At 52.5% G+C, this 24,915-nt stretch overlaps 2 protein-coding genes and 1 long non-coding RNA gene across 9 annotated transcripts in view; 2 read left to right on the forward strand and 1 right to left on the reverse strand.

The window, feature by feature from the left end:
- Positions 1-5,445, forward strand: part of MLLT1 (MLLT1 super elongation complex subunit) — a 31,258-nt gene extending 25,813 nt beyond the window's left edge. Inside the window, exons 11-12 of the mRNA XM_056512410.1 lie at positions 913-984; positions 1,675-5,445. Coding sequence (XP_056368385.1) covers positions 913-984; positions 1,675-1,803 — 201 coding nt within the window. The 3' untranslated portion in view covers positions 1,804-5,445. The remainder of the gene's footprint in view (positions 1-912; positions 985-1,674) is intronic.
- A 349-nt stretch (positions 5,446-5,794) lies between these two features.
- ACSBG2 (acyl-CoA synthetase bubblegum family member 2) lies at positions 5,795-24,140 on the reverse strand. Of its 7 annotated transcripts, none has more exons than XM_056512409.1 (15): positions 24,078-24,140; positions 19,997-20,126; positions 17,945-18,024; positions 17,150-17,391; positions 15,837-15,925; positions 15,166-15,286; positions 14,649-14,729; positions 14,007-14,156; positions 11,942-12,118; positions 11,222-11,403; positions 10,737-10,970; positions 10,000-10,217; positions 8,767-8,906; positions 7,736-7,982; positions 5,795-7,145 (listed from the first exon to the last, which is right to left on the reverse strand). In XM_056512409.1, the coding sequence occupies exons 2-15, from the start codon at positions 20,095-20,097 to the stop codon at positions 7,033-7,035; spliced, it is 2,175 nt and encodes a 724-aa protein (XP_056368384.1). In that variant the 5' UTR covers positions 20,098-20,126; positions 24,078-24,140; the 3' UTR covers positions 5,795-7,032. The 7 variants fall into 7 exon arrangements, with proteins under 7 accessions (XP_056368384.1, XP_056368382.1, XP_056368378.1 ...); XM_056512407.1 differs by having other exon boundaries at positions 17,150-17,394; positions 24,078-24,118; XM_056512403.1 differs by lacking the exon at positions 24,078-24,140 and adding an exon at positions 22,720-23,062 and having other exon boundaries at positions 17,150-17,394.
- Positions 18,032-21,153, forward strand: LOC130264330 (uncharacterized). Its single transcript, XR_008842457.1, has 2 exons — positions 18,032-19,287; positions 19,959-21,153. It is a non-coding gene; the product is annotated as an uncharacterized LOC130264330 (long non-coding RNA).
- Positions 24,141-24,915: the final 775 nt, after the last annotated feature.

Here is a 24,915-nt window from a genome sequence, read left to right on the forward strand (position 1 = left end):
CAGGGTAAAAGCTTGAGTTTAACAAAAACCAGATGTTGAAAGGACAGACTTTGGGGAGTGACACTGCAGAAATTGTGTACATTAAATAGCTGGAGCCCCAGGTGGTGTTGATAGGCAAAATGCTGAAATTGTTGTATTTGTTTGCCCTTTGTCTGAACCAATGGCCTGGTCACTGCTGCAGTGCTGGGGCACTTCATTAAAAGGCAGTTTCATCTGGCTTTGATCTTATAAACTGAAGATTATTTGATGCTTTGCTTTGCAGGTTTCGTTGGAACCTTTATTTGTTCAATGAAATTCCCTCATTCCTTGCCTCCAAGGAGGGCAGAGCAGGGTCCATTCTGTGATTCACTGATTCTGTGAATCTGTTTTGCTGTTGTTGCCTGCCTAAAGAAACCTAAAATTTAGAAAAGACCAAACCACTCTTAACTAAGAATAATGAACATGTTAAGCCTGTGAACAATCCTTCATTTGCTGTTGTGATTTAGGTAAAGCTACCTGGGAATACAGTGCACTCCAGGAATTTTTCCTTACTTAGATGCAGATCATTGCTCAGCAGATTGCTGGGCTTTTGGTCACTGATGCATGTGATGCTTTCAGGTAATTTGGAGTTAATTAGGAGAACACAATGATGAGGAGCTCTCACTGAGGGTCAGCAAGTGAGGTCCTTAAAGGTTCTGCCCAGTTCTTAGAGCTGGTTACAGGTGTGGTGTCATTAAATTTTAAAAAAATTATCTACAGAGCACTTGTATTTAAGGGAAGTCCTCGATCTGCCAGTACTTGAGAAAGAGGAAGAGGCAGTAAAAAAGCAGGGAAAAAGTGGGAATATCTGAAAGGGCCTGAAGTTGTTGTGCTGCTCCCTGGGAAGCCCCTTTGGCAGCCTGCAGAGCTGCAGTGTCCCTGTTTGTGTTGCAGGCCTACACGGATGAGCTGGTGGAGCTCCACAGGCGGCTGATGGCGCTCCGGGAGCGCAACGTGCTCCAGCAGGTACAGACCCTGTCCTGGGCTGCAGGGCTCAGCCAGGCCCTGCAGCACAGCTGCTGCTTTGCTGTGAGGGCAAAAACACTGAGAAAAAACAAAATCAGCTGGGCATGCAGTGCTTTTGTTGGAAATGGTACAGGAGTGTGGTGTTGGCATCTTTCTTGTCTCTGCCATCCTGGTAGCAATCCTAAAGTTGGGATCTCCTGGTCTGAGAGGAGGCAGAGGGGCAGGGGCTGAGCTCTGCTCTGGGACAGGGCCAGGAGCCCAGCAAGGGCTGGAGCTGTGTCAGGGCTGGCATGGAGCTCAGGGAAAGGTTCTTCCCCCCGAGGGTGCTGGGCACTGCCCAGGCTCCCCAGGGAATGGTCCCGGCCCCAAGGCTGCCAGAGCTGCAGGAGCGTTTGGACAGCGCTCTCAGGGATGCTCAGGGTGGGGCTGTTGGGGGCTGGGCAGGGACTGGGGCTGCACTGATGATCCCTGAGGGATCCAGCTCAGGATATTCTGGGGTTTTATGATTAGAAGGAAACATGTCCACATCAGTGTCCAGACTGAGTCAGGCCAGCAGGAGGAGCTGGTTTGCTTTTTTGGGGAGAGGATTCTTTACCTGTTGTGAGCCCCTGCAGGGGTTGGGAAAGCCTGGCTGGGCTCTGTGTACCTGCTGCCCTCTGTGCTGTACTTACATCCACCCCCCATCTCCAGATCGTGAATCTCATTGAGGAAACCGGGCATTTCAACGTCACCAACACAACCTTTGACTTTGACCTCTTCTCCCTGGATGAGACGACCGTCCGCAAGCTGCAGAGCTACCTGGAGGCCGTGGCCACATGACGCTGGGCCTGGCAAGCTGGCTCTGCTCTTCACCCAGAGATCCCCTCCTTTGGTACAGGAAACCACCCCATGGAACTAGGCCTTCTTATCCTCCTGCCTCAGCCGAAGAAGCACTGCCTTAGAGACCAGCCATGCTCTAGGAATGCTCAGCCAGCTGCACTTTTCTTGTAGGCTTCAAACCAGCACCCGCCTTGCTGAGTCTGTCCCCCCCAGCAGAGCAGGCCTGCTGCACTTAGGCTGCACAGCGCGACCTTGGCGCTTTCCCTTGGAGCAACTGTGTTTCAAGAGCACATTTTGCAGGCATCTCTGAGCTCTGAAGAAGAGTGGATGCTGTTCCCTTCCCGCTCTGCCCCGCGCCCTGGGGGTGACAGCGCCTTTGGCAGAGCTGCCCGGGACACTGGGGACACAGGGGGCTCCCGGGGCTGCATTCCAGCTGGGAGCACCCACCGGTTCAGTGACCTGGCTCCTGCTGGGGACAGGACCCTCAGCTCCCTGCAGGGACTCTCTGTGCTCGGTGAGGAGGCCTCTGGAACCTGCTGTCTCCTCCTGGGGTTTGGAGATGTCTTGTTTGTTGATCTGAGCTCCTAAACAAAGTCCCACTCCTTTCAGTCTGCTTTAACTGTAATAGGACTCCAAAACTGTAAGCTGTATATTTTATATATATATTATATATATGTATGTACTGTATGTATAAGAAGGGCCTAGTTGGGTCTTATGATCTTGAGGGTGTGTTTTTCTGTTGTTTTTTTATGGCTCTGGCAGGGGAAGGCGCTTAATAAGATTTGACTCGTTTGTTCAATGCCTCTTGTGGACAATTTGTAGTGTAAGGAAGCTGGACAGCAACCTCCAGGCATCCCATGCTCCAGAAGGGGCTCACCCGTCGTCTTTCCATTTGTCAGTGTTTGATAACTTTGCCAAAACGTGATTGGTTTTGTTCTGTGTTCTCAAAGAGGAATCTCCTTACAGTGGCCCCTATAGTAGTGGCTGTACTTTGGGAAAACCAAAACAAGGGAGAGCTGACATGTTTGGCCACGCCTGGGAGGCGCTGATGTGAAACACGAAGTGGAGCTGGGTTTGTTCCTCCTCCCTCTCCCACCCCACTGCCTGTGCAGGGCAGGCAGGAAACAAACACTAATGCAGCCCCTTCCCTCCCCTCATTTCTAGTTAAACTAGTATTGACCTCCAAGTGTTCTCCAGTGGGCATGGGGCAATCCCAGCCCCTTCCTCCAAGCTGTGTTACACTCCTGGTCCCTAAATTCAGTATTTTCCCAGGAACTGCTCCTTGTGAGGGCTGTGGGAAGCTGTTGCCAAATGTCTGGAGCAGCGGTGCTGGGGAGCCCCTCTGCTCTGCGAGGGTCGCACCGCCCCAGGTTTGCTGTCCCTTGTTTTGGCTTCCCCCTTTCTTTATCATGGAAATGTTGCAACTAATCAACTGAAGTGGCAATATGATGATAAGCTTGTTTGAGTTGGGTCATGTTGACCCGATTCCCATTAATTTTGTCCTTGTACCACCTTTCATGTGTCGTGTGTGTGTGTGTGTATATATATATATATGTGTGTATATATATATATATATGGAAGTTCAAGCTCATGCCAGGTGCAAACCCTGTCACACCAGTGATCTCAGCTCTTTTCTTTCTTGCTGGACGATGCCAGAGCTGGATAGAAAGGCCAGAGAAGGTGGAGAGCAGGGGGCAGAGAGGAGAGGAGGTGGCAGCAGGACACCCAGGGTGGAGGCTGGTGGTCACTCGTGTCTCTGGGGCTGTGCCAGGGGGAGCAGCTCTGTGCCCACCCTGGGCTGGGGTTGTGGCACGGTCCCATCCCCAGAGCAGAGGGTGTGGCCGGGCTCAGGCCCAGCTCTCCCGAGCTCTTTGCTGCCCTCTCTGCCCAGGTCACTCCTCCTCAGCTCCAGTCCCAGCACTTGGGCTGTCACAGCCTCCAGAGCTGCCACCCCTCCTGGCCCTGCTCCTGTCACCTCCCCTGCTCAGCTCCCAGCCAGTCCCAGAGTCCTGGGAGGTGTTCCTGAGCCTGGCTGGGGGCACCGTGGCCATGGCATCGTCCTGTCCTGGAAGTGACTTTGTTGGTGAAGTCTGCTGAGCATTGATAGGGATTTTGTTTGGTTTTTATAAGAAGTATTTTACACATGGATTTTTTTAGACTGTTTATAATTCCCCCTGAAAACCCGAGGTAGGATTGTTCCCCAGCAATAGTTCCTCTCCATTGTGTGCACATGCTGATTTGTTACTAAAAGGTTTTTGCAAGTACTTAGTTGTTCTACAGAGTTGATGTTTTTTGGGGTATGTGGTAGCGTCGGGGAGCACAGGAGGGGTGACTCTGCAGACAAAGAATGGTCACATTTGGGCCTCACCTTGTGTCCCCTCAGAGTTCCCTGTGTAGATTCCCTCTAGGCTGGCTGAACGCTGTTCTGAACATGCTGTGTACAGGTTTTTGTGGATAAAGTGTTTGTTCTTGTGTCACTCTTGAGAGCATGGATGGATTATTGTACTCTAGGAAGGAGGGGGCAGTGCTGCTGTGGCATTGCTTCAGGTCCTCGAGGATGTGTAGTAGCTTGCGTTGTTAAAAAAAGGAAGAAAAAAAAAAAAAAGAATCCCAAATTGACTTGTAGCCATAATGGTTTTTGCAAGGAGAATGGACAGGACTCTGTTTCTTTCCGTGTCCTTCGTGGTGCTGCTGCTGGCACAGGAGGTGCTGGGCAGCCCGAGGGCTTCCCGACAGTTGGAATCGTGTTGAGGTGGGATCAGGATCTGCTCCGCCCTTGCCCTGGGAGCAGAGGGAGGGGCAGGAGCGTTTCCTGGGTCCTGGTCTGCGACGTGTTAAGCCTTGAGGCTTTGATTACTGACATGTACTGTTAGAAAAGATTCAAAAAGGAGAGGAGAGGAAAGCTTGGCTGGCGGCAAAGCCCGGCGGAGGGTTTGTGCCACGGAGGGAGCGAGGCCGAGGTCAGGCTGAGTCCATGGAAGTGCAATGACTCTGCCACCCGCGGGAGCACCAGAACGAGCCGAGCAATTGATGCAACAATCCAGAAGCAGTTTTTTTTTGTCAGATCTTGGACCGTGTTTGATGGTGAGAGAGGTTTAAACGCCCCTCCCCGAGGGGCAGAGCCCGGAGCGGCTCCGGGGGGATGGGCTGGGGCCGCCTCTGCTCGCCCGAGGCTCCTCCCTGCTCGCCCAGGGGCGCTGCTGGTGCCGTGACCCCCCTGCTGCCCCGGGACAGGTTAATTAGTGCTCAAAGGACCCAGACCGGGGCTGCTTTCCTGGGGCGCGAAATAGCCATCAAAAACTGACAAGATGAGTTTGCACTCCTGAAGAAAAATGTAAGTACTTCAACTTCTAGAGAATTTTTAATTGTATTTCTGCCTAGAGCCGAGGTATTAAATACCTCAGCACCTGAGGATTTTAAAAGTTGTGTTGGGAGAAAGTTCTTCACTCAGCTGGAAGAAATGCAGCTAAGCCAAGACTTAACTGCAAGATTAAAAAAAAAAAAAAAAAAACCACAAAAAAACTCATGTTTGTAATACGTTACAGGATTGTTTGTCCTGAATTTTAAACTTTTTGTTAAATTTGTGGAACTATGGAGGAATTTTCTAGAAAAAGTGAAATAAAGTAAGATGGAAAAGTAAAACTTGGAAGTGTTTTTTGGTTGTTGTTTCTCCAGGAATGGCACTGTGGCTTTCCAAAACCTCTCCTTATGGCACAGGTAACACCAAAGGGCCTGGGAGGGGAGATGCAGGGAAAAGGGAATTGCTCTAAGCTGCAGAGTCCCTGAATCCATCGGGGCTGTGTCTGCTCAGGTCAGGGGTCCCTGTGCCTGGGGCAGCTCCCCTGGGATTTGGGGGTCCCCACTGCTCCAGGCTGTGTCCCAAGGCCAGAGCCCTGGCAGTGCCCAGCACAGGTTCAGGTGCCCTGAGGGAGTGTCCTGTGCCCCTGGCACTGCCCCAGGCAAACCCACCCCAGGAATGAGAGAGGCAGGAGACACAACTGGAGGAGTTTATTACACATTGCTCTGCAGACACTGGGACACAGCCTGAGCTGCAGTTCCAGCACTGCATTCCCAGCCTTCCACTGACCCTAAGCAGGGACAGTTCTGGGTGTGAGCCCAGCCCTGCTGTGAGCAGCACTGAGCTGCCCCCACCTCCTCCCAGTGCTGCTCCTTTCCCTGGGAAATGGTGCTGGGACTCAGAGCTGGGCTGCCTGCCCGTGTTCAGGTAAGGATTGCTGGTTTGAAAGGAGCCATTGCACAGGCAATCCTTCTGCTGGGATTGGAGAGCCTGGAATGAACCTGCAGAGCACCAGGGGCTCCTGGCTGAGGTGCTTCCCTCCAGCTCTGCGGGTGGGGGAGTCTGTGACCTCCATTCAGTGAATTCACCATGAGGGACCTGCAGAGCTCTGGGCTGGTTATCACAGACCCTCAGCAGCAGCAGCCTGGGCTCCCAGCACCATCTCCTGTCCCCAAGCACAGGTACAGAGCCTCAGCCAACCCTCCCCTCTGGAGCTCCCTGTTTCAGACACTACAACATTTCTGGATTGTAAGACACAGACAGATTTCACACATTGTACACAGCCTTATAAATAATCCCTGGAGTAAATCACTTCCCAGAATACCAGCCATGGGTACAGCTTCTACAGTACAGCTTATGGCTTCATTATAACTCAAAAAGGTAAAACAAACTCAAAATATTGCACAGACAAACCCAGTTCATGTGAGGTTCCACCTCCACTGCTGTGTGCAGTCACCCAGCATTTGTCATCTCAGACAGGAATACTTTGTGGGAAAGGAGATTTAAAATTATATGGATGCCATCAGCATGCAGGGAAACGTGCAGCAGGGAGTGAGGACACTGCTAGAAAATGAAATCTGCCTTTCTCCCTTAGCAGGAAAAGGGCAGCTCCTGATTTGCAGCTCCTGTTTTACATTCATCTCCAGAAAAGAAAACTTTGGTAAGAACGTAACATGGATTGGTCACGTGGATTTAAGGTAAACATTGTATCGCCCTTATAAAAACGGAAATAATAAAAAATACAAAGTTGAGATATTTGGGATATCTCAGCAGGGGACACAAGACACAGAACATGGGCAGGACCACGCTCACGACACTGCAGGGTGGGACAGGGACAGCAAAGCGGCACCAGGGCTGCCTGGAGGCTGAGCCTTTATTTCACCAGGATCCAGGCACTGGGAGTGTCCTCGGGAGCGGCTCCAGCCCAGGCTCTATGTCCGGCTCGAGGGCTCCCCCGAGGGCGTTTCGATGTCTGTGTAAAACTGAGCGATTTGGTCCCGGTATTTCTGACTCACCACCGGCCTCCTCAGCTTCATGGTGGGGCCTGGGGGGAACCAGCAAAGGGTTAATGTGGGGAACCAGCACGGGGTTAATGGGGGGAACCACTGGGAGCACCCACCAGGCCTGGAGGGGAGAGGCAGAACACAGGAACAGTGACCGGTTCTAAATTTCTCTTTGGGTTTAACAGAATCTCCCTCCCTTCCCCTGTCAGCTGAAACAGCCCAGCAGCACCCCGAGGGTGCTGGGCACTGCCCAGGCTCCCCATGGAATGGTCCCCAAGGCTGCCAGAGCTGCAGGAGCGTTTGGACACTCTCAGGGATGCTCAGGGTGGGGCTGTTGAGGGGCTGGGCAGGGCCAGGGGCTGCACTGATCATCCCTGAGGTCTCTCCCAGCTCAGGATGTTCTGTAACTCTGCAAGAGGCACCAGAGTACAAGGTAAGTGCTGCTCCATTCAGTGCTGCTGAGCAGGAGTGGGAATTCAGCCCAGTTCATCCCACCCCAAAGTGCCACGTGGAAAAGCCACAGAGAGGAAAGGCCAAGGGCAGCTCTGTGCACTGGGGGTTGTGGTTGTGTTGATGTTCCATAGCCAGGGAAGGGACACAGAGCAAACCCCAGACACCCCCCACCACTCACCCAGCTCTCCACCAAAGAGGGAGAAGTCCTTCTCCAGCAGGACCCACTTCTGGACTTTCTGGGCATTGGACACAGCTCCCTCATTGACAGCAGAGATCCCTTTCTGGATGGCAGCATAGATGGCCTTGTCCTTGCTGCTGATGATTTCTGAGACCTTGGTGGCCTTGCTGCCCAGCTTCTGGCAGAACTCCAGAGCTTCTGGAGTGAGGTCATCCCCAGGCTCGCCCGTTTCTGCATCCACAACGCACTGCAGGCCACAACAGCCCCCTGAGCACTCAGCACCCGGGGCCCCCTGCACCAAGGAGCCCCAGGAGTCCCTGGGTCCTTCCCCACCCAAGCTCTCATCCAACCCCAATGAGATTTTGGGACAAAAGACAGATAAACCCCCTCAGACCTGCCTGCTCAGGAGCCAGCAGGGTACAGAGCTCAATTGCCAAATTCCTCCTGTGCTATCCAAGGTTAATCACTTTTATCCAGACCTTTTCTGGAGCACAATTTACTCCCCTACACTGTGCAGCAGCAGTCTGGAAGTCACACACAGCACTGAACAGTGACAAGTGCAGCAGGGCTCAGTCTCCTGCCCCAGGCCAAGGCTGTTTGCCTCAGTCTCACCAAGGAGCAATTCCCACTCTGACAGTCAGCACAGGCCACCACAAATGTGTCCTGGTGGAGTTTAAAGCCAGAGTCTGACAAAGAAATCCCTGGCAGCTCTTTAGCTCCAGACTGCTCTGGGAGAGACTGAAACAGCAGAGGAGAACTGAAGGGTTTCCTTTTCCTCACTTTTGGGTTTTTTCTTTCTATTTCTTCCTGCTCTCTGTGGCACAGAAAAAGCTGCCCTGAACAACAGCAGGGCCTGATGGTCTGAGCAAGGGACAACTCTGTGCTTTCAGCTGCTCTTTACAGCTCAGCTACAGCCAGTTGTGCTCTGGGCTCTTGTCTCCACAAGACATTAAAAATGTGTAACTCCCCCTCCCTGGAATTAATGAGACTCAGCAGCACAGGTGGTGGATCCCCATCCTGTTTTCCATTACCTTTAGTGTCAGGAGCATAGAGAGGAACTTGGCTTTGTCTCCAACCAACATGGCATTGCTGATGATGGGAATAGCATTCTTGACAGCATCCTCAATGGGAACAGGAGGAATGTTCTCACCTCCTGCAGTGATGATGAGCTCTGGAAAACAAATCCTGATTAATGCTTGGAGCTTCTCCCCTTCCCACAATCTGAAAGAACTCAACTGTTGTGTCTGCTGGATCAAACAGTGAGTCTGTGCCAGCAGAGCTGGAGGAGGCAGCACACCAGGACTGGGAAAGTCACAGGGTGACATCCCCAAAAGTGCTCAGAAAGGTGGGGATGTGGCACTTGAGGATGTGGTTTAGTGGTGGCCTTGGGGGTGCTGCACTCAAGGATCTTTTGCAGCCTCAGGGCTGATCCCATGACTCCTTCAGCCTGGAGAGAGGAGCAGGAGCTGCTCACACCCAGCCCAGCCAAAGCTGCCTTGGTGCTGCAGGGTGTTTGCAGTCTGGCAACGCAGGAGGAGCCCCTTGGCACAGACCAAGGTCTCTAAGTTGGCACCAGATTGTCAGGAACTGAAGTGAAAGGAGGTTCCCTTGTGCTGCAGAGCAGAGGGGAGCCCCCCTTCTCAATCTCCTGCTCCTGAGAGCAGCCCTCACATGAGCACCTCTCTCTTTCTGAGAGCTGAAGGTTTGAGTGGCCTTGCCTTTGTCTGGGGTTGCTCAAACTGCTGTCCCAAGAGCCACACTGTGACAAGGCACTTGCACAACAGTGTTAAGCTGCTGTTTTCCTTGGAGATCACCCAGCAAAGCTCCTGAAACTCAGGGAGCTGCTGGTAAAACAAGCCCACAAAGCAGAAACTGCACTGGTGCTGCAATCACCTTCTCCCCCACTGCAAACACACCCTGGCTCCAGAGGCTGCCCCTCTCCTCCCACCACAGGGCAGGACACCCTTTACAGCAGGAGAAGGATTTAAATATTTTTTCTGTGCAAGTCACAACCACACAACCAGCAGAGCCTCCCCTGTACCAGAGGAGGTTTAAGATGGATATTGGGAAAAATTTCTTCACTGTTCAGAATTGGAGCAGGCTGCCCAAGGCAGTGGTGGAGTCACCATCCCTGGAGGGATTTCAAAGATGTGGAAACTGGGGACGTGGGTTAGTTGGGATCCATGAGATCCTCCCCAGCATGAACAACTCTCTGATTCCACAGTGCTGCACAACATCAAGATAAAAGTCAGGGGATGTGTTACCTTTAATTCTGCCTGTGATGAAGAGGAATCCATCCTTGTCATGCTTGCCCAGGTCCCCTGAGTGCAGCCAGCCATCCTCATCGATGGCCTCTTTGGTTTTGTCCTCCATGTTCAGGTAGCCCATGAAGATGTGCCTTCCTGAGAAGCAGATCTCCCCAATGCCATCCTTGTCAGGTTTATGGATCAGGGTGTGGCAGCCTGTCAGCTCCTTCCCACAGCTGAAACAGAGCAAGGATTCATTCATTTTAAACTGGATTCAAGCAGAGGTTACAGCAGCAGCTCTCAAGCTGAAGGGTTTGAACAAAGCCCCAGCAAAAAGCTTCAAAGGATCTGCTCCAGAAGGGCAGCTGCAGAAAAACCTGCTATTGCAGAGAACAGTGCTCACACACCTGCTGCTTTGCACTCATTGTTCTCAGCTCCTGAGCTCTGAATGAGCACATTTATGTCCTTGGCAGCAAACTCTCACTGTGCAGGCTGAAGGAGCCACTCAAAGACACCCTGCACCCTTTAGTCATTTGCCATTAAAGTGAAGGGTAGGCTGGAGTTACCAATCCTTCCTTCATCCCACCAGCCCCTCTCTTCTTCCCCAGCTCCCACAGAACCCAGCCAAGGTAAATGCACATATCCCTGCTGCTGCTGCTGCCCTTGGCAGATCTCTTCATGACCTTTTAGTGTCAAGGCTCTGGGGATGAGCTGCACAGGAGGGATGGATGTGCCAGAGGCAGGAAGGTGCTCACCTGCCCAGCTTGAAGGCGTGAGGTAGGGAGATGGTGTGAGGCCCAGAGCTCTCACTCATGCCATAGAGCTCCAGCACAGGGACGTTCAGGCTCAGAAAGAACTCCAGGGTGTCTCTGGTGATGGGAGCAGCCCCAGTGTAGCACTTGGAGCAGCGGTCCAGCCCCAGGGCCTTGCGCACCTTCCTGAACACCAGCTGCCTGGCCAGGCGGAAATTCACCGGCACCTCCGAGTACCTGCAGCAGCACATGGAGAGTCCTTCCAGCTCCATCCCACTGCACTTCATTCCATAAATTAATGGATTGGTTCCCCCCCTCCAGCCCTTGCTGCTCCCCCTTGCATGCAAGTGCCACTGGCCTGTCACATGGGATATAATCCTGGATGGAATAAAATCCCTGATCTGACAGGAAAGTTCTCCTAAAACTCATCAGCATCCCTGAAGTGCAGTAATTACCCATAATAATGATATAATTATCATCATAATTACCCATTCATCCTCTTGAGGTTGGTCTGCAGCCCCACTTCCTTGGCCCACGATGCCACTTTCCTTCGGAATGCTGAGGCTTTCATGCCCACAGATTTCATTTTCTCTTCCATTTTTTCCCAGACACGAGGAACTCCCAGAAAAGCAGTTGGCCTCACTTCCCGCAGGGTCTCCACCAAGCTGCCCTGAGAGAAGCAGGATTTAATGTAGTTTTTAGAAATGATTCACTGCAGATATCTGGTCAGGACTGATCACTAGCAAAAACTTGGGTGACTGCATGAGTTTTGATGAATTGTTTGTTTTTTGCAGCACCTCCAGGAGAAGGGAACCCCTGAGGCATTGCAGTGGGAGCAAAGGTCGATGCTTTCAGTGCCAGTGCTGACACAAGAATCCTTTCTGAGGACTCAGCTTTAGCTGGGGCCATGGTGCAATGTGGGCAGAGCAAACAAGGCTGTTGCTCAAGCATTTCTTGATGTGGCACCAGGTGTCAGGTAAGAACTCAGCAGCTCCCAGTTGTGAAGTGCTGGGTCAGCTTCTCCCAGTTTGTGACTGAGGCAAAAGGTGAAGGTCAGGCTCCAGTCAAACCAACAGGGGCAGTTGGTCAGTGGGCAAAGCAAACCCAGCTAGGAAAGCTGACAGAACTACGAGGTTACAGAGCCTCATTTCAAGCACCCACCCAGCTCAAGCAGTGGATGGGTGTAAGTTCATCATCTTATTTTTTACCTTCAGTGCATCTGGTTGGGCAAAGTAAACCTGCACTCCGAAGGTCATGGCTGCCCAAATGTCACACATCTGGGCAGCGATGTGGCTGAGGGGCAGGTAACTGACCACGTGCTCCTGCCGCTCCTGGGCGTCGCTCAGCGCGATGAAGCGTCCGGCCACGGCTGCTGTCCACGTCAGCTGCAACAGGAACAGGACACAGGCCTTCAGAGCAGGGACAGCACACACAGCACAGCACTCACAGCTCAGCACAGCACACACAGCACAGCACAGCACAGCACACACAGCTCAGCACACACAGCTCAGCACACACAGCTCAGCACACACAGCACAGCTCAGCACACACAGCACAGCTCAGCACACACAGCACAGCTCAGCACACACAGCACAGCTCAGCACACACAGCTCAGCACACACAGCACAGCACTCACAGCTCAGCACTCACAGCTCAGCACACACAGCACAGCACACACAGCTCAGCACACACAGCTCAGCACACACAGCTCAGCACAGCACACACAGCACAGACAGCACAGCACAGCACAGCACTCACAGCACAGAACACACAGCACAGCACACACAGCTCAGCACACACACACAGCACACACAGCACAGCTCAGCACACACAGCTCAGCACAGAACACAACAGCACAGCACACACAGCACACACAGCACACACAGCACAGCTCAGCACACACAGCACAGCTCAGCACACACAGCACAGCACAGCACACACAGCTCAGCACAGAACACACAGCACAGCACAGAACACACAGCACACACAGCTCAGCACACACAGCACAGCACACACAGCACACACAGCACACACAGCTCAGCACAGAACACACAGCTCAGCACACACAGCACAGCACACACAGCTCAGCACAGAACACACAGCACAGCACACACAGCACAGAACACACAGCACAGCACAGCACAGCACACACAGCACAGCACACACAGCACAGCACAGCTCAGCACACACAGCTCAGCACAGCACACACAGCTCAGCACAGCACACACAGCACAGCACAGCACACACAGCTCAGCACAGAACACACAGCTCAGCACACACAGCACAGCACACACAGCACAGCACAGAACAACACACACACAGCACAGCACACACAGCTCAGCACAGCCCAGCACGCACAGCACAGAACACACAGCTCAGCACAGCACACACAGCACAGCACACAACACACAGCACACACAGCACACAACACACAGCACACAGCACAGACAGCACACAGCACAGCTCAGCACAGAACACACAGCACACACAGCACAGAACAGAACACACAGCACAGAACAGCTCCAGCATCCTGGGAGCTCAACAGCAGCACTGGGCTCGTTCTGCTGGAGCAAAAACGGCTCCTGCCAATGGGAGGCAGAGGGGCAGGGGCTGAGCTCTGGGACAGGGACAGGTTCTTCCCCCTGCAAAACTTTTCATGAAAAGCCTTAACAGAATAATTTATGGGGAATCTGTTTTGATGTGCAGATCTGGGCCCCAATTCTAACCTTGGACACAATTCCAGAGCTCCTGTAAATCATCTGCCTTTGCTGAGCCTGGGAGTGATGGGGTAAGGCTGGGCTGAGCAGAAAAGTGACCAACTTGCCCAGCTTTGGGCTCTGGAGTCTGAATTTGGGCACTCAAGTATTAATTAGGGTTCCAGAGTCTAATTTCACAGATCCTTCCTCCAGCTGGGTTTTAAACCCTTTCCCAAAGTACAGAACACTTGGCTCCAGCCATATCCCACAGCAATGAGACGCATGAGTCCCTGACAGGTCTGCAGGCACTGAACTCTCTGGGACAGGGCCAGGAGCCCAGCAAGGGCTGGAGCTGTGTCAGGGCTGGCATGGAGCTCAGGGAAAGGTTCTTCCCCCCGAGGGTGCTGGGCACTGCCCAGGCTCCCCAGGGAATGGTCCCCAAGGCTGAGTTTGGACAGCGCTCTCAGGGATGCTCAGGGTGGGGCTGTTGGGGGCTGGGCAGGGACTGATGATCCCTGAGGGTCCCTCCCACTCAGGATGCCCTGAGCTCTCAGCTGCTGGTGGCTCTGGCACTCACGTTGTCGTGGCTCAGCATGGCTCCCTTGGGCTGCCCCGTGGTGCCCGAGGTGTAGATCAGGGTGCAGCACTGGGTGGGTTTCTGGGCCGCGATGATCTCGCGCAGCCTCGAGTCGGGCACGTCCTTGCCCAGCTCCATGAACTCCCTCCACTGCAGGGAACAGAAGAGCTCAGTCCCTTTGGAAGGTATCACCCACAGCAAGGATGAAACTCTTTGCTACACACCAAGAGAAAGAAGCTGTTCTCCCTGTCCACACCTCTGGAAGAGGCTGGAAATCCACACTGTCACCCCACAGTGTTTTCTGGCAGACACAGGGAGAAGCAAAGGACCCACCCCAGGAGCTTTACAGCTCTGCAGCAACTCCCTGAGTAACTGTGGGCCCCAAGGTGTCTGGCAAAGGTCAGCAGGCTCACAGCTCCTTTACAAGGATCATCCAGGTTGCACAACAGCAGAGACCTCCTGCCCACCACAGCCAGCATGAGCTCAGGGGATCTCATGATCAGTCACAGAACCCCAGGCTGGTTTGGCTTGGAAGGGACCTTAAAGACCATCTCATGGACAGGCTGTCACCCACCAGATGTTTAAGGTCCCACAGCTGAACACAACCAGGACTTGGAAGCTGTGAAGAAGCCCAGGACTTACTGAGTACAGATTTGGCCTCTTCTCTTTGATCTCCTCCCCATACTGGACAATGCCCTTCAGATGAGGTAGTCTGTCTTCAATCTGTGTTAAGGGAGATTTGTTAGAAGGAGCAAATGCTGCTGGTCCCTGTAACCCCACTTAGAATGCTCCTCATATTGGCCACTTTAAGTAAAGCCAAGAGAATCCCATCTGTGCTCCTGAAAGAATGGATTTGCCTCACTAGTATCAGTCATAATTTGAGCTGGGATGTTGCCAGACAACCTAGAGGATGCTCAGTTGTTCATTTTGGCTTCCTCTGTTTTAAGCCCAAGGCTTTTAAGAAGTGAAAGCACCACTTAACCTCCTGTGAGACACAGTGCCAGCTCACCTGGCTGGAGCAGGGAGCACACCAAGGAGTTCACCTCTGCTCTCAGCAGACCCAGCACTCCCCTCAAGTAATGCCCTCCCACAGCATTTTACCCTCCCACTTCTGTCAACAGGCTGCTGTAACCCCCAGGCATTTTAAAAACATAATTACTTCTAAGATTTTCTGCAGCTGTTTATGGTTTTCCACCACTATAATGTTGGCACTGCAGTTCTCTGCTACATAATGACAGGCCTCAGGAGAGTTTGTAGTGTAGATCCCAACAGCAAATCCCCTGGAAAAGGGAAAAAACAAAACAGAAAAGCAAAACACAGAGTCAGAGGACAAGCAGAATTGCTGGCAAAATTCAGACCATTTCAGAGAAAAAACTTTAAGAAGAATATCCCATAAAATGACAACAAAGAGGGGAGGGCTTAATTCCAAGAGGAAAGATTCTGTTCTGGGGCGTGGGAAATGTCAGGAGTGGTGCAAGGGACCAAAATATCTCATGTGGAAGTCAGATATCACAGTCCAGCCACAGCATTCTCTGGCATTTCCTACCATATTTTAATCACTGTGTACATAAGAATACTTTTGGATTAACCTACTGGTCATATTATGAGAGAAGCAGCTGGCTAAAAAAAAAATTACTTTTTGTCTCATGAATTCATTTTGAAATAGTTCAGCTTCTATCTACCTTCATTAAATACAAATATAAGCAATTGGGTTTGGGGCTTTTTAATTTGTTTTACTGGGGTTTTAATCAAAACCTGCTTCTCATGTGGATACTGCAGTCACTCTCTGCCTGCCAAAACAAAATGCATGGCAAGAAACAAGAGTCTTACCCTGCAAGGATAGCTCCAATGTCAGCAATGAACCACTCTGCAGAATTAAATCCCAGGATGCCCACTCCATGGAAACGCTGCAGCCCCAGCTGTAAACAAGAGATGGCATTACAGCAGCCTGCCTTCTCTGGGCTCAGATCTCTGCTCTGAGGGAAGAGTTCATGTTCTTACACGAACTCCCACTGAAAAACTCCCCAGCAGCCAAGAGGGAACCAGAGAAAGTTTCACACCCCTGTCCCACTGTAAGTGGGCAGCAAACAGGGATTTGCTGGGGTCTGCCCTTGGAGAGACTGGCTCACTGGAATTCACAGTGAGCATTATATTCACAGGAATACAAACCTCCCATCCAGGAGTTACCAGTTCCCCTTGGGATGGGCATGAAAAGGTGAGAGGTGAAGTCAGGCAACACCTCCTGGGACATTTGGGACAAGTTGGAAATGTCAGAGTTCAATAATGGCCACAGCAACAAGCTCCAGTCACACTCAGCTATGAAATTTCAGCTCTTGGAGTCCCAGTCTTTAACTCCCTCAGCCAGACTCTGGTTTTGTCCCAGAGTGGAAGATTCCACCACAGGAGTAAAACCAGACTAGCCTTAGAAGAGATAAGGACTTGATCCCAACAGTAAAAACAGGGAGTGTTGGTTTCTGCCTCCAAATCTCCTAATTCCAGCAGCACAAGCAAAAGGTTGGGCCACATGGGACATTTAAATCTGGTTTGTAAGCAGCCCTTTAAGTTTTTTCTTAGAAAAATGAACTTTTCCATGCCTCTGGAGGGGCAGTGTCCAGGTTTGCAATACACCTCAAACACCTCACTTTAAATGCTTCCTTACATCCTTTTTTTCTTGGTTAAATGTGGACTGTCAAAAAAATTAAATACCAAGATGTCCATATCATGTTCAGGCACTTCCCTGTCACTCTAAGATTCATCTGCACCCAGGGAATTTGCAGGTTTAAGATGAACTTGGCTGCAGCCATTCTAGCACTTAAATGAGTGAACATTAAACTTGATGTTTTCCACAGTGGTAGGAAAAGGAAGAACAGTTTTAAATTGAAAGAAGAGATTTCCATCAGGTGTTGGGAAGAAATTCTTGGCTGTGAAGGTGGGGAGGCCCTGGCACAGCTGTGGCTGCCCCTGGATCCCTGGCAGTGTCCCAGGCCAGGCTGGACATTGGGGCTGGAGCAGCCTGGGACAGTGGGAGGTGTCCCTGCCATGGCAGGGGTGGCACTGGATGGGCTTTGTGGTCCCCCTAACCCAAACCATGCTGGTTTTAGGATTCTCTGAATATGCAGAAAGAGAATTCAACAAACCCTTACCTTCAGAAAGCTTTTGGCTGCTTTCCAGCACTCATCATAGTACATCTTATACGTCAGCTTTGTCCACTGGCCATCTTTTTTGGTTGCAAGGGCATAGAAGTCACTGTATTTGTTGACACTTTCCTGCAGGAGCTGGTGCACAGTCTTTGGGGCCTCACTGCCAATGCCCTGTTCCTCCATCCTCAGCCTGACCTCTCCATCTCGATGTGTTGTCCACACACTGGAGCCAGGAGGGGATGAGGCTGCTTTGAAAGAAAAGGAGTTCAGCATCTTGGATTTAGATATTTCCTGCTGCTGTAACAGCAAAAGAAACACAAGTCTCAAGCATATGAAAGCAAATGCTGTCACACCCCCTCCCACACCCCTTTTCTGACCCCTTCTTCATGGCAATTTTGCCAGGTGACTCCCAGTATTTTAGACTAGGAGCCTCTAGAGCACTTCCAGTTTTTGTTAAACATTTCCCACTTACATCCCCTCTAACCTGCTCTGCTCCCTCAGGCTCTTGTACTGGTAAGGTGACAGTCTCCTGCATCTTATACTCTGCTATTTTTTTTTATTCTTTTAAGGAGGACTGAAAGCAGGATACTGGTACCTGACAGATGAGCACCAGGCACTGACACTGCCTGTTTAATCCTTGAAGCACAGCTGTGCTTTAAAGTCTGAGTCCCAGACACTCCTGCACAACCCATCCTGCAACCTGAGCTGCTTCTTCCATTGTCATGGTTTGAGAAATCCCTCTCTTGTTGCAATAATAATTTCAGGCACCCCACAGTCCCCAAACTTCCATCCATTCACCTTTGGGACTGAGTGACTTCACCCGAGATGTCTCCATCTTGGAATCTTCCCCTGGCTCACTGTTGTGTGGCTCAGCAGTTCTGCAAGGCAAAAGGAATTATTCCTGGATGAGAACTCTGAGGGCTGCCTGCCACAGGCAGGTTTCCTCCATCCCTTAATGTCACTCAGTCCTTGGATGTCAAAGTGATTCCTGATGTTCTGCAGGTGACTTTAATAATTCACTGCCCTGCATGGCCCCAGCAATGGAACAGGTACCTCTGTGTCTGCAAGCTCTGCCTGTGCTGGTTTTGAACACATGAGTGTTGTCCTAATTGCAGCTTTCATTGCAGACAAGCTGCAGAAGAATGCATAAACATCATCCCAAAAACAGCCATCATTTAATGCCTGAAGTCTGCTCCAGGTGCCTGAAACAAAGAATCTGCAGCTGGGAGGAGGAGAAGGGGGGCAGGAAGGGACACTCGGATCTGGAACTCATCTCCTGTCTGCAATATGTGAGTCCAACAACAGGGGAGGCCCTGGGGACACTCTGAGTCACCCCATGGGGAAACCCACAGAGATTTCCTGCAAAGAGCAGGAAATTGGTTTAACAGGCAATCTTGTTCTTAGGTATTGCTATTCAAGCCAGTGCTCCCACCAGACACTTGGGAAGAAACAGAAACAGGCTCATCCCCATGTGCTTCAGCCATGCTCCTCCCAGCTGAGCTGTGCTTTCACTTTCAGCCCTGCAGGAGCTGGTGAAGCACCACTTGCCTGCTTGCAGAACTGTTCTCACTCCATCCCTTTCCAAGCTGGGCTGTCTCACAGCCCTAATGAGGAGGTAAGGGATAATCAAGTCTCATGTCCCACTTGAGAGCAGGAGCTGGAATCCAGACCCAGTGAGATTTGGGAATCCCACCCTCCAAGCAGGCAGCTGCTGCTTTGTTCCCTGCCCTGGGCAATGCCCTGCCAGGACCACAGGCAGAGCACTGAGGTCTGAGTTGTGGCTGATTTAAGGTTACACTGCAGAGACCCAAACTCTCCATCCTGCCCTGTCCTACCAGCCCTTTGCCTCAGCCCATCACGCAGATGTTGTTTCTCCAGGCTGGTATTTTCCCTTCCCCACAGCAACACCTGCAGCACCAACCCCAGGCTTTTCCAGAAGGGCCCTGACATCACAATAACTGCAACAGTGCAGGGAGCCCTGACTCTGCCCATCACAGTCACACTGCACACAGGTGAGAGCTCCTCTGGGCCCACACAAACTCCTCAGCCTAAGCCAGGCAGGGCTCCCACCAAGTCCCACATTTTATTTCCTTTCTACCAGAGACAAGACAATCCAGCACAGGCACTGTGTGAATTTCAGGGTAAGGAGGAAATCTCTTCTCTCTAATCTACATTTATTCATAATTTCTAGGGAACAGTAAACTATGACTGTTTTGGGCATATGAGGAGGTTTAATGCCCAAGGAAGATCTGACATGGCTGATCCCATGTCCTGTCCTAAAGCAGAACTGCTTCTCTGAACTAATCTGCAAGCCAGCAACCAGGGCTGAGTAAATAATTTCTTTATTTCCCCCAAGGGGATTATGAGATATTCCCACCTCTGTACTCCCTCCTCATTATTGAGAACATTTTTCAGCTCAAATTAATCCTCAGTTGCAATAGTTCTGCACCATTTCTCCACCAGCTTTTATGATCAAAGTATGCAAATGACCCAGTAATATGAGCAGAAAAGCCTCAGCTATTTCCCTCACAGTCAATCAAGCCATCTTTTGCTCCCCCTTATGACATGTAATTCAATACAGCCCCAAAAAATTTAGGTAAGGAGGTTTTAGTCAGTTAGATCCCATTTTGCTGTGCTGAGATATAGACCCTAATCTTCTCCTTAGTCTGTAAATCTAAGCAGCCTCTTACCAGCAGGAGTTTGAGATCAGTGTAGGTACTGCACATGAGCTGCTGCCTGCAGAGGCAGGGCTCTTCCAAAATCATTTTAATTAATCAAAGTAAGCATGGTAGAATACAAACTATATTTACAGGTCACAACAGAGCAAATAAAACCCTGGATTAGACAAACCTGGGTGAAGAGTTGAGCAGCACATCTTCCCGTGGCACCTCGCCGTTCCCTTGAAGAGCTGAGTTGCAATAAACCACGGAGACTGGTTCTGCAAGTGCCATCCTCGCCTCTGACTCACACAGCACTGTCCCTGCAAAAACAGGCTTGGAAATTTAAAATATATCCAAACGTCACAGCAAAGCTCCACTGACGTGAGCGAGGCAACCCCAAAGAGGCACAACTCGAGCCTGCTGCATCTGCACGAAACACAGGAAATTCTGACAGCTCAAACCCCACGGCAAAACCAGCGTGACACCCACAGCTCCCCCAGAGCACCACGAACCAAACAACTTCAATTCCAGGCTCCCTTTGCCCCAAACGCTGCCCCCGCCGAGCCCTGCAGCCTCACCACGCATCGCCCGTCCCGCAGCCTCCCCTCTGCAGCCGGCGCCGAGCCCGACGTGTAAGATCCTTTATTTTTAAACTAGCGCCCAGGAGGCAGATCTGGAGCATCTTATGTCATGTGCTGCTGCCTCGCAATTGGAAGCGGCTCGTCACCCCACACCGCCGCCTCTCTTAAGGAGGCTCCGGCCCCACGCCTGCCCCCAGCCCCGCTCCCCGGGGATCCCGGCTGCCTCTGGGGGGACACAGCCCTGGGACACCTCTGTTTAATCTCTTTGAATCAAAATTATGTTGTTTGTTCTTTGGTGGCTCCCACGTTGCTTTCACCGCCGTTTTTTAAACGCTAATTTTATTTAAGGTTTACATTCATCCAAAAAATCTTTGATTCTTCTAAGTCGCCAGGCTGAGCTTTAATTGTTTCAAGGGATTTCAAGCTGATTGGAGATGAACCCCATTATCCTTGATCCATCTAAGAAGTGGATTTTAAGCTGCTATTTCGTACTCTCATTACACAGGCACATTTTAATCGCGTGATGCGGGGGGCGTGCTCATCTCGATGAGGGACAGGAGTGAAAGAATCTTTTTTATGTCATAAATCCGAGACAGCACGCCTCCAGCCCCAGCCGGGAGGGGAAAGGCTCGGCAGGTACAGCTCAGGGACGGCCCCTTTCCTTCCCACTCACTCATCTGCGCCACGACACGTCGCTGCTCACGCCACGCGAGTCACCACGCCAGGAATAGTTCCATTGACGGGCAGCGGGAGGGGGATGGACGGCTGCAAATAACCCAGCAGGTGCTGCCGCACACGGGTTATGGGCTGGAGCGCCAGGGGTTTATCGGCAGCGTGAGGAGATGTGTTGGATCTGCAGCCTGTGCTCGGAGCTGCCCAGCCTGCAGAGCCCAGAGCCACCCGCGGTGCCACCCGAGCTGTCCCCGTGGCCCCTCTCGCTCCAGGAAAAGCCCAGGCCATAACTCCTGACCCCCCTTCACAACGCTGCTCCCACTTTGCTTCCCAGCACCCCATAACGAGGGGTCAGGGCACACAGTGTCCCTGGGGAAGCTGTGGCCTCTGCACGAATTACAGCGTTTCTGTAATGCCAGCTGTGCATTCGGGCAGCAACCACGTTTCAAGGGAAAGGGTGAGGTGTTCCCACTTCTGCTGTCGGGGAATCATGGAATCCCAGAATGGTTTGGGTCAGAAGGGACCTTAAAACCCTCCAATGCCACATGTGCAGGGACATCTCTACTATCCAGGCTGCTCCAAGCCCCATCCAACCTGGCCGTGGACACTTCCAGGGATCCAGGGGCAGCCACAGCTGCTCTGGGCACCCTGTGCCAGGGCTCCCCACCCTCCCAGGGAAGAACTTCCTACAATTCCTGCTCTAACCCTGCCCTCTGGCAGTGGAAGCCATTCCCCCTGGCACTCCAGGCTCTTTCAAACAGTCTCTCTCTGTCACTCATTTTTTTGCAGGCTCCGTTTAGGCACTGAAGGCCACCATGAGGTCCACCCAGAACTTCTCCAGGCTGACCAAGCCCCATTCTCTCAGAGCTGCTCCATCCCTCTAAGTTCCCTTTCCATGGTAGGCTTTCTGCATCACCTTCAGTCACCCAAGAAGGAAAAGCTCTTCCCAGTGGAGACCATCCCCGAGTTCTACTCTCACTGTGCACAACCCGGGGTACACTCACACATGAGCTGAAGTGCAGCTGAGTGTGCAGCTTCTCAAACCAGACATGCATTTTATTCAGCAAATTCAGGTTAGAAGCAAATATTTCCCAACATATACAGACCTTCCCTAGCTTTGCTCAGCACTGCAGCTCGGGCCTTCCCTCACCGATGCTTAGTTACAAACACAGCCACTGGAAAACACACACGTTCTAGGGTTAGGAGGGGATGATCTTTAATTAAAGTCCTTTCCAACCCAAACCATTCATGGTTCACCAGAGCCAGGTGTAACTCTCGGATACCAAGTGCTCCTACCCCACGCTGTTCCCTCAGGAATTAGCAGTCCATGATGTACCAGTGTTCGGGAACAGGGAGGACACATTCCCAAACAAAAACCGCAGGAAGAAACCTCCCTTCTAATTAAGCCTGTCTGACTCCTTAAATTATTTAAATAAAAACACTTCTGCATTGAGGGAGTAGACCCAGCAGAACTGCAAATGGGGTGTTTCTTTGGAACCACTATGGGGCTTCACTAACAAACCAGAATAAAGGTCTGAGGAAGTGCAAAACTGTGACAGTGGAGGGTGTAGGAGTGGCGTTTCCATTTCAAAGGCTTTGGACACACCTTTACCTAAAACACACACAGAGCTTCAACAACACCAGTTCAAATTCAAATTACCGAGCACGTTATCAGTCACTTGACATTTTCTAGCACGGCCCCACTCGGCTTCCTGTAGCTGGTTTCTTTTGAACGGTAAAGGCACCACATCCGCCCTGCTCCTGTCCAGAGCAGCTCCAGGCAATTGCCACATCATCACCAAAACTGAAACTTGGGCCTTTTGTTCTCTTTAAAGGTTCACTGAGTGAGGAAACAAAAGCTGAGCAACACTCTTCTTCCTCTTAGATCAGCTCCGTTTTTAGGAGAGGCAGATAAAAGCTTCCTGAGCACTGAAGGTTTTGTCCGGGACAGCAGCACTGACCACATGTGCTGGGCAGTTAGCCCCTGCCCTCCGGATGCTGCAGTGGAGAAAACAGCAGGAAAAGCAACTTCAGCCTGTTGGGATGCTGAGTGCCTGTCACCACTGCAGACAGGCTCCTGAGCACGGCAGCAACCATCAGAGCTGAGCTTTTGGCAGCAGAAAGCCACTGACCACCGCCGGGTCCGCAGACAGGCACAGAACCCTCCCTGTCAGGGGCACTGCGGGAGCTGCGGGGGAATTCCCCAGCAGGAGGCTGCGCCCAGCTGCCCTTCCCTAAACTGCGGACAGACAGACATCAGCACACATCTGCACAGCGCGAGGAAATGCGCTCGCTCCGGGCAGGAAAGCACAGAGCTGCATTTCACCGGGCTCCTACACGTGGCTCTGTGTCCGCTGGGAGCACAGCGGGGCTGGGAGCCCGGGCACAGGGGTCACTCAGAACATCCCCCATTCTTCAGGCCACTCAGAGCATCCCCAACTCCCAGGTCTCCTCGTGGAGCATCCCAAACTCCCCGATCCCTCAGGACACCTTACGGAGCATCCCAAACTCTCAGATCGCCTCACATAGCATCCCTGATCCCTCAGGACGCCTCACGGAGCATCCCAAACTCTCAGGTCATCTCAGAGCATCCCCAAACTCCCAGGTCTCCTCGTGGAGCATCCCAAACTCTCAGGTCACCTCACGGAACATCCCAGATCCCTCAGGTCACCTCACGGTCCCTCACAGTGAGTCCCTGACAGCACAGGGAAGGGAAATCCCTTCCCCTCACACCACCTCTGACCGGCGGCTGGGGGAAACTCCCCGCCCTAACCCACCCTGTGCTCATTTAACCAAAGCCAGCAAGAATTTTCCCCCCGCTGCCCAGACACCCACCCACGAACGGGACATCACGAGAAGCATCTGCCGGGATGGTGACCCCCACAGCGAACCCCCCGCGGTGGGCGGGCACCCACACACAGCAGGTGAGGCTGGGGGCTCCCAGAGGGGCTGTGTGGGGCCGGGACCCCCCTCCCGCCCTCAGCCCCGGCCGGGCCGGGCTTTAGGACCGCGCGTTACCTCCGGGCCCGGCGGGAGCGCGCGGCCCCTCAGCAGCTCCCGCGCGCCGCCGGCGGCGCCTTTTAGAGCGCTGCGCATTTCCCTTGACTCCGCCCATCCCGCCCGTTCGGGCCTTCCCATTGGGTGAGACGGGGGTGGGGAGAGATGAAACCCCGCCCACTGCGGTGAGGAGAGGCGCGATTGGAGGAAGCGGCTGTCGATAACAAGCAGGCCACGCCCACTGCCGGCGCAGGTTACCCGCGGTCAATGCCCGACGTGGTCTGCGGGACACCGGGACTGGACTGTGCCGAACACCGGGACTGGGCTGTGCCAAACACCAGGAATAAACTGTGCCAAACAGCGGACTGGGCTGAGCCGAACACCGGGACTGGGCTGAGCCGAACACCGGGACTGGGCTGTGCCAAACACCGGTACTGGACTATGCCGAACACCGGGACTGGGCTGTGCCAAACTCCGGTACTGGACTGTGCCAAACACCGGGACTGGGCTGTGCCGAACACCGGGACTCGGCTGTGCCGAACACCGGCAATGGGCTGTGCCAAACACCAGGACTGGGCTGTGCCGGACACTGGTAATGGGCTGTGCCGAACACCGGGACTGGGCTGTGCCAAACACCGGTACTGGACTGTGCCGAACACCGGGACTGGGCTGTGCCAAACACCGGGACTGGGCTGTGCCAAACTCCGGTACTGGACTGTGCCGAACACCGGGACTGGGCTGTGCCGAACACCAGGAATGAACTGTGCCAAACACCGGACTGGGCTGTGCCAGACACCGGGACTGGGCTGTGCCGAACACCGGGACTGGGCTGTACCGAACACCGGCAATGGGCTGTGCC

The sequence above is a fragment of the Oenanthe melanoleuca genome, chromosome 28, assembly GCF_029582105.1.
Source record: "Oenanthe melanoleuca isolate GR-GAL-2019-014 chromosome 28, OMel1.0, whole genome shotgun sequence".
NCBI classification, from domain to species: Eukaryota; Metazoa; Chordata; class Aves; order Passeriformes; family Muscicapidae; genus Oenanthe; species Oenanthe melanoleuca.

Coding starts and splice junctions, on each gene's coding strand:
- ACSBG2 (XM_056512403.1), bottom strand. CDS start 22,855: ATGATGTGGCAATTGCCTGGAGCTGCTCTGGACAGGAGCAGGGCGGAT. Junction 20,127..22,719: donor AGTGACTGATAACGTGCTCG/GTAATTTGAATT, acceptor CTGTTTTTGCAG/GGACAGTGCTGTGTGAGTCA. Junction 14,730..15,165: donor AGCTGCAGAAAATCTTAGAA/GTAATTATGTTT, acceptor CCCTTAACACAG/ATTGAAGACAGACTACCTCA.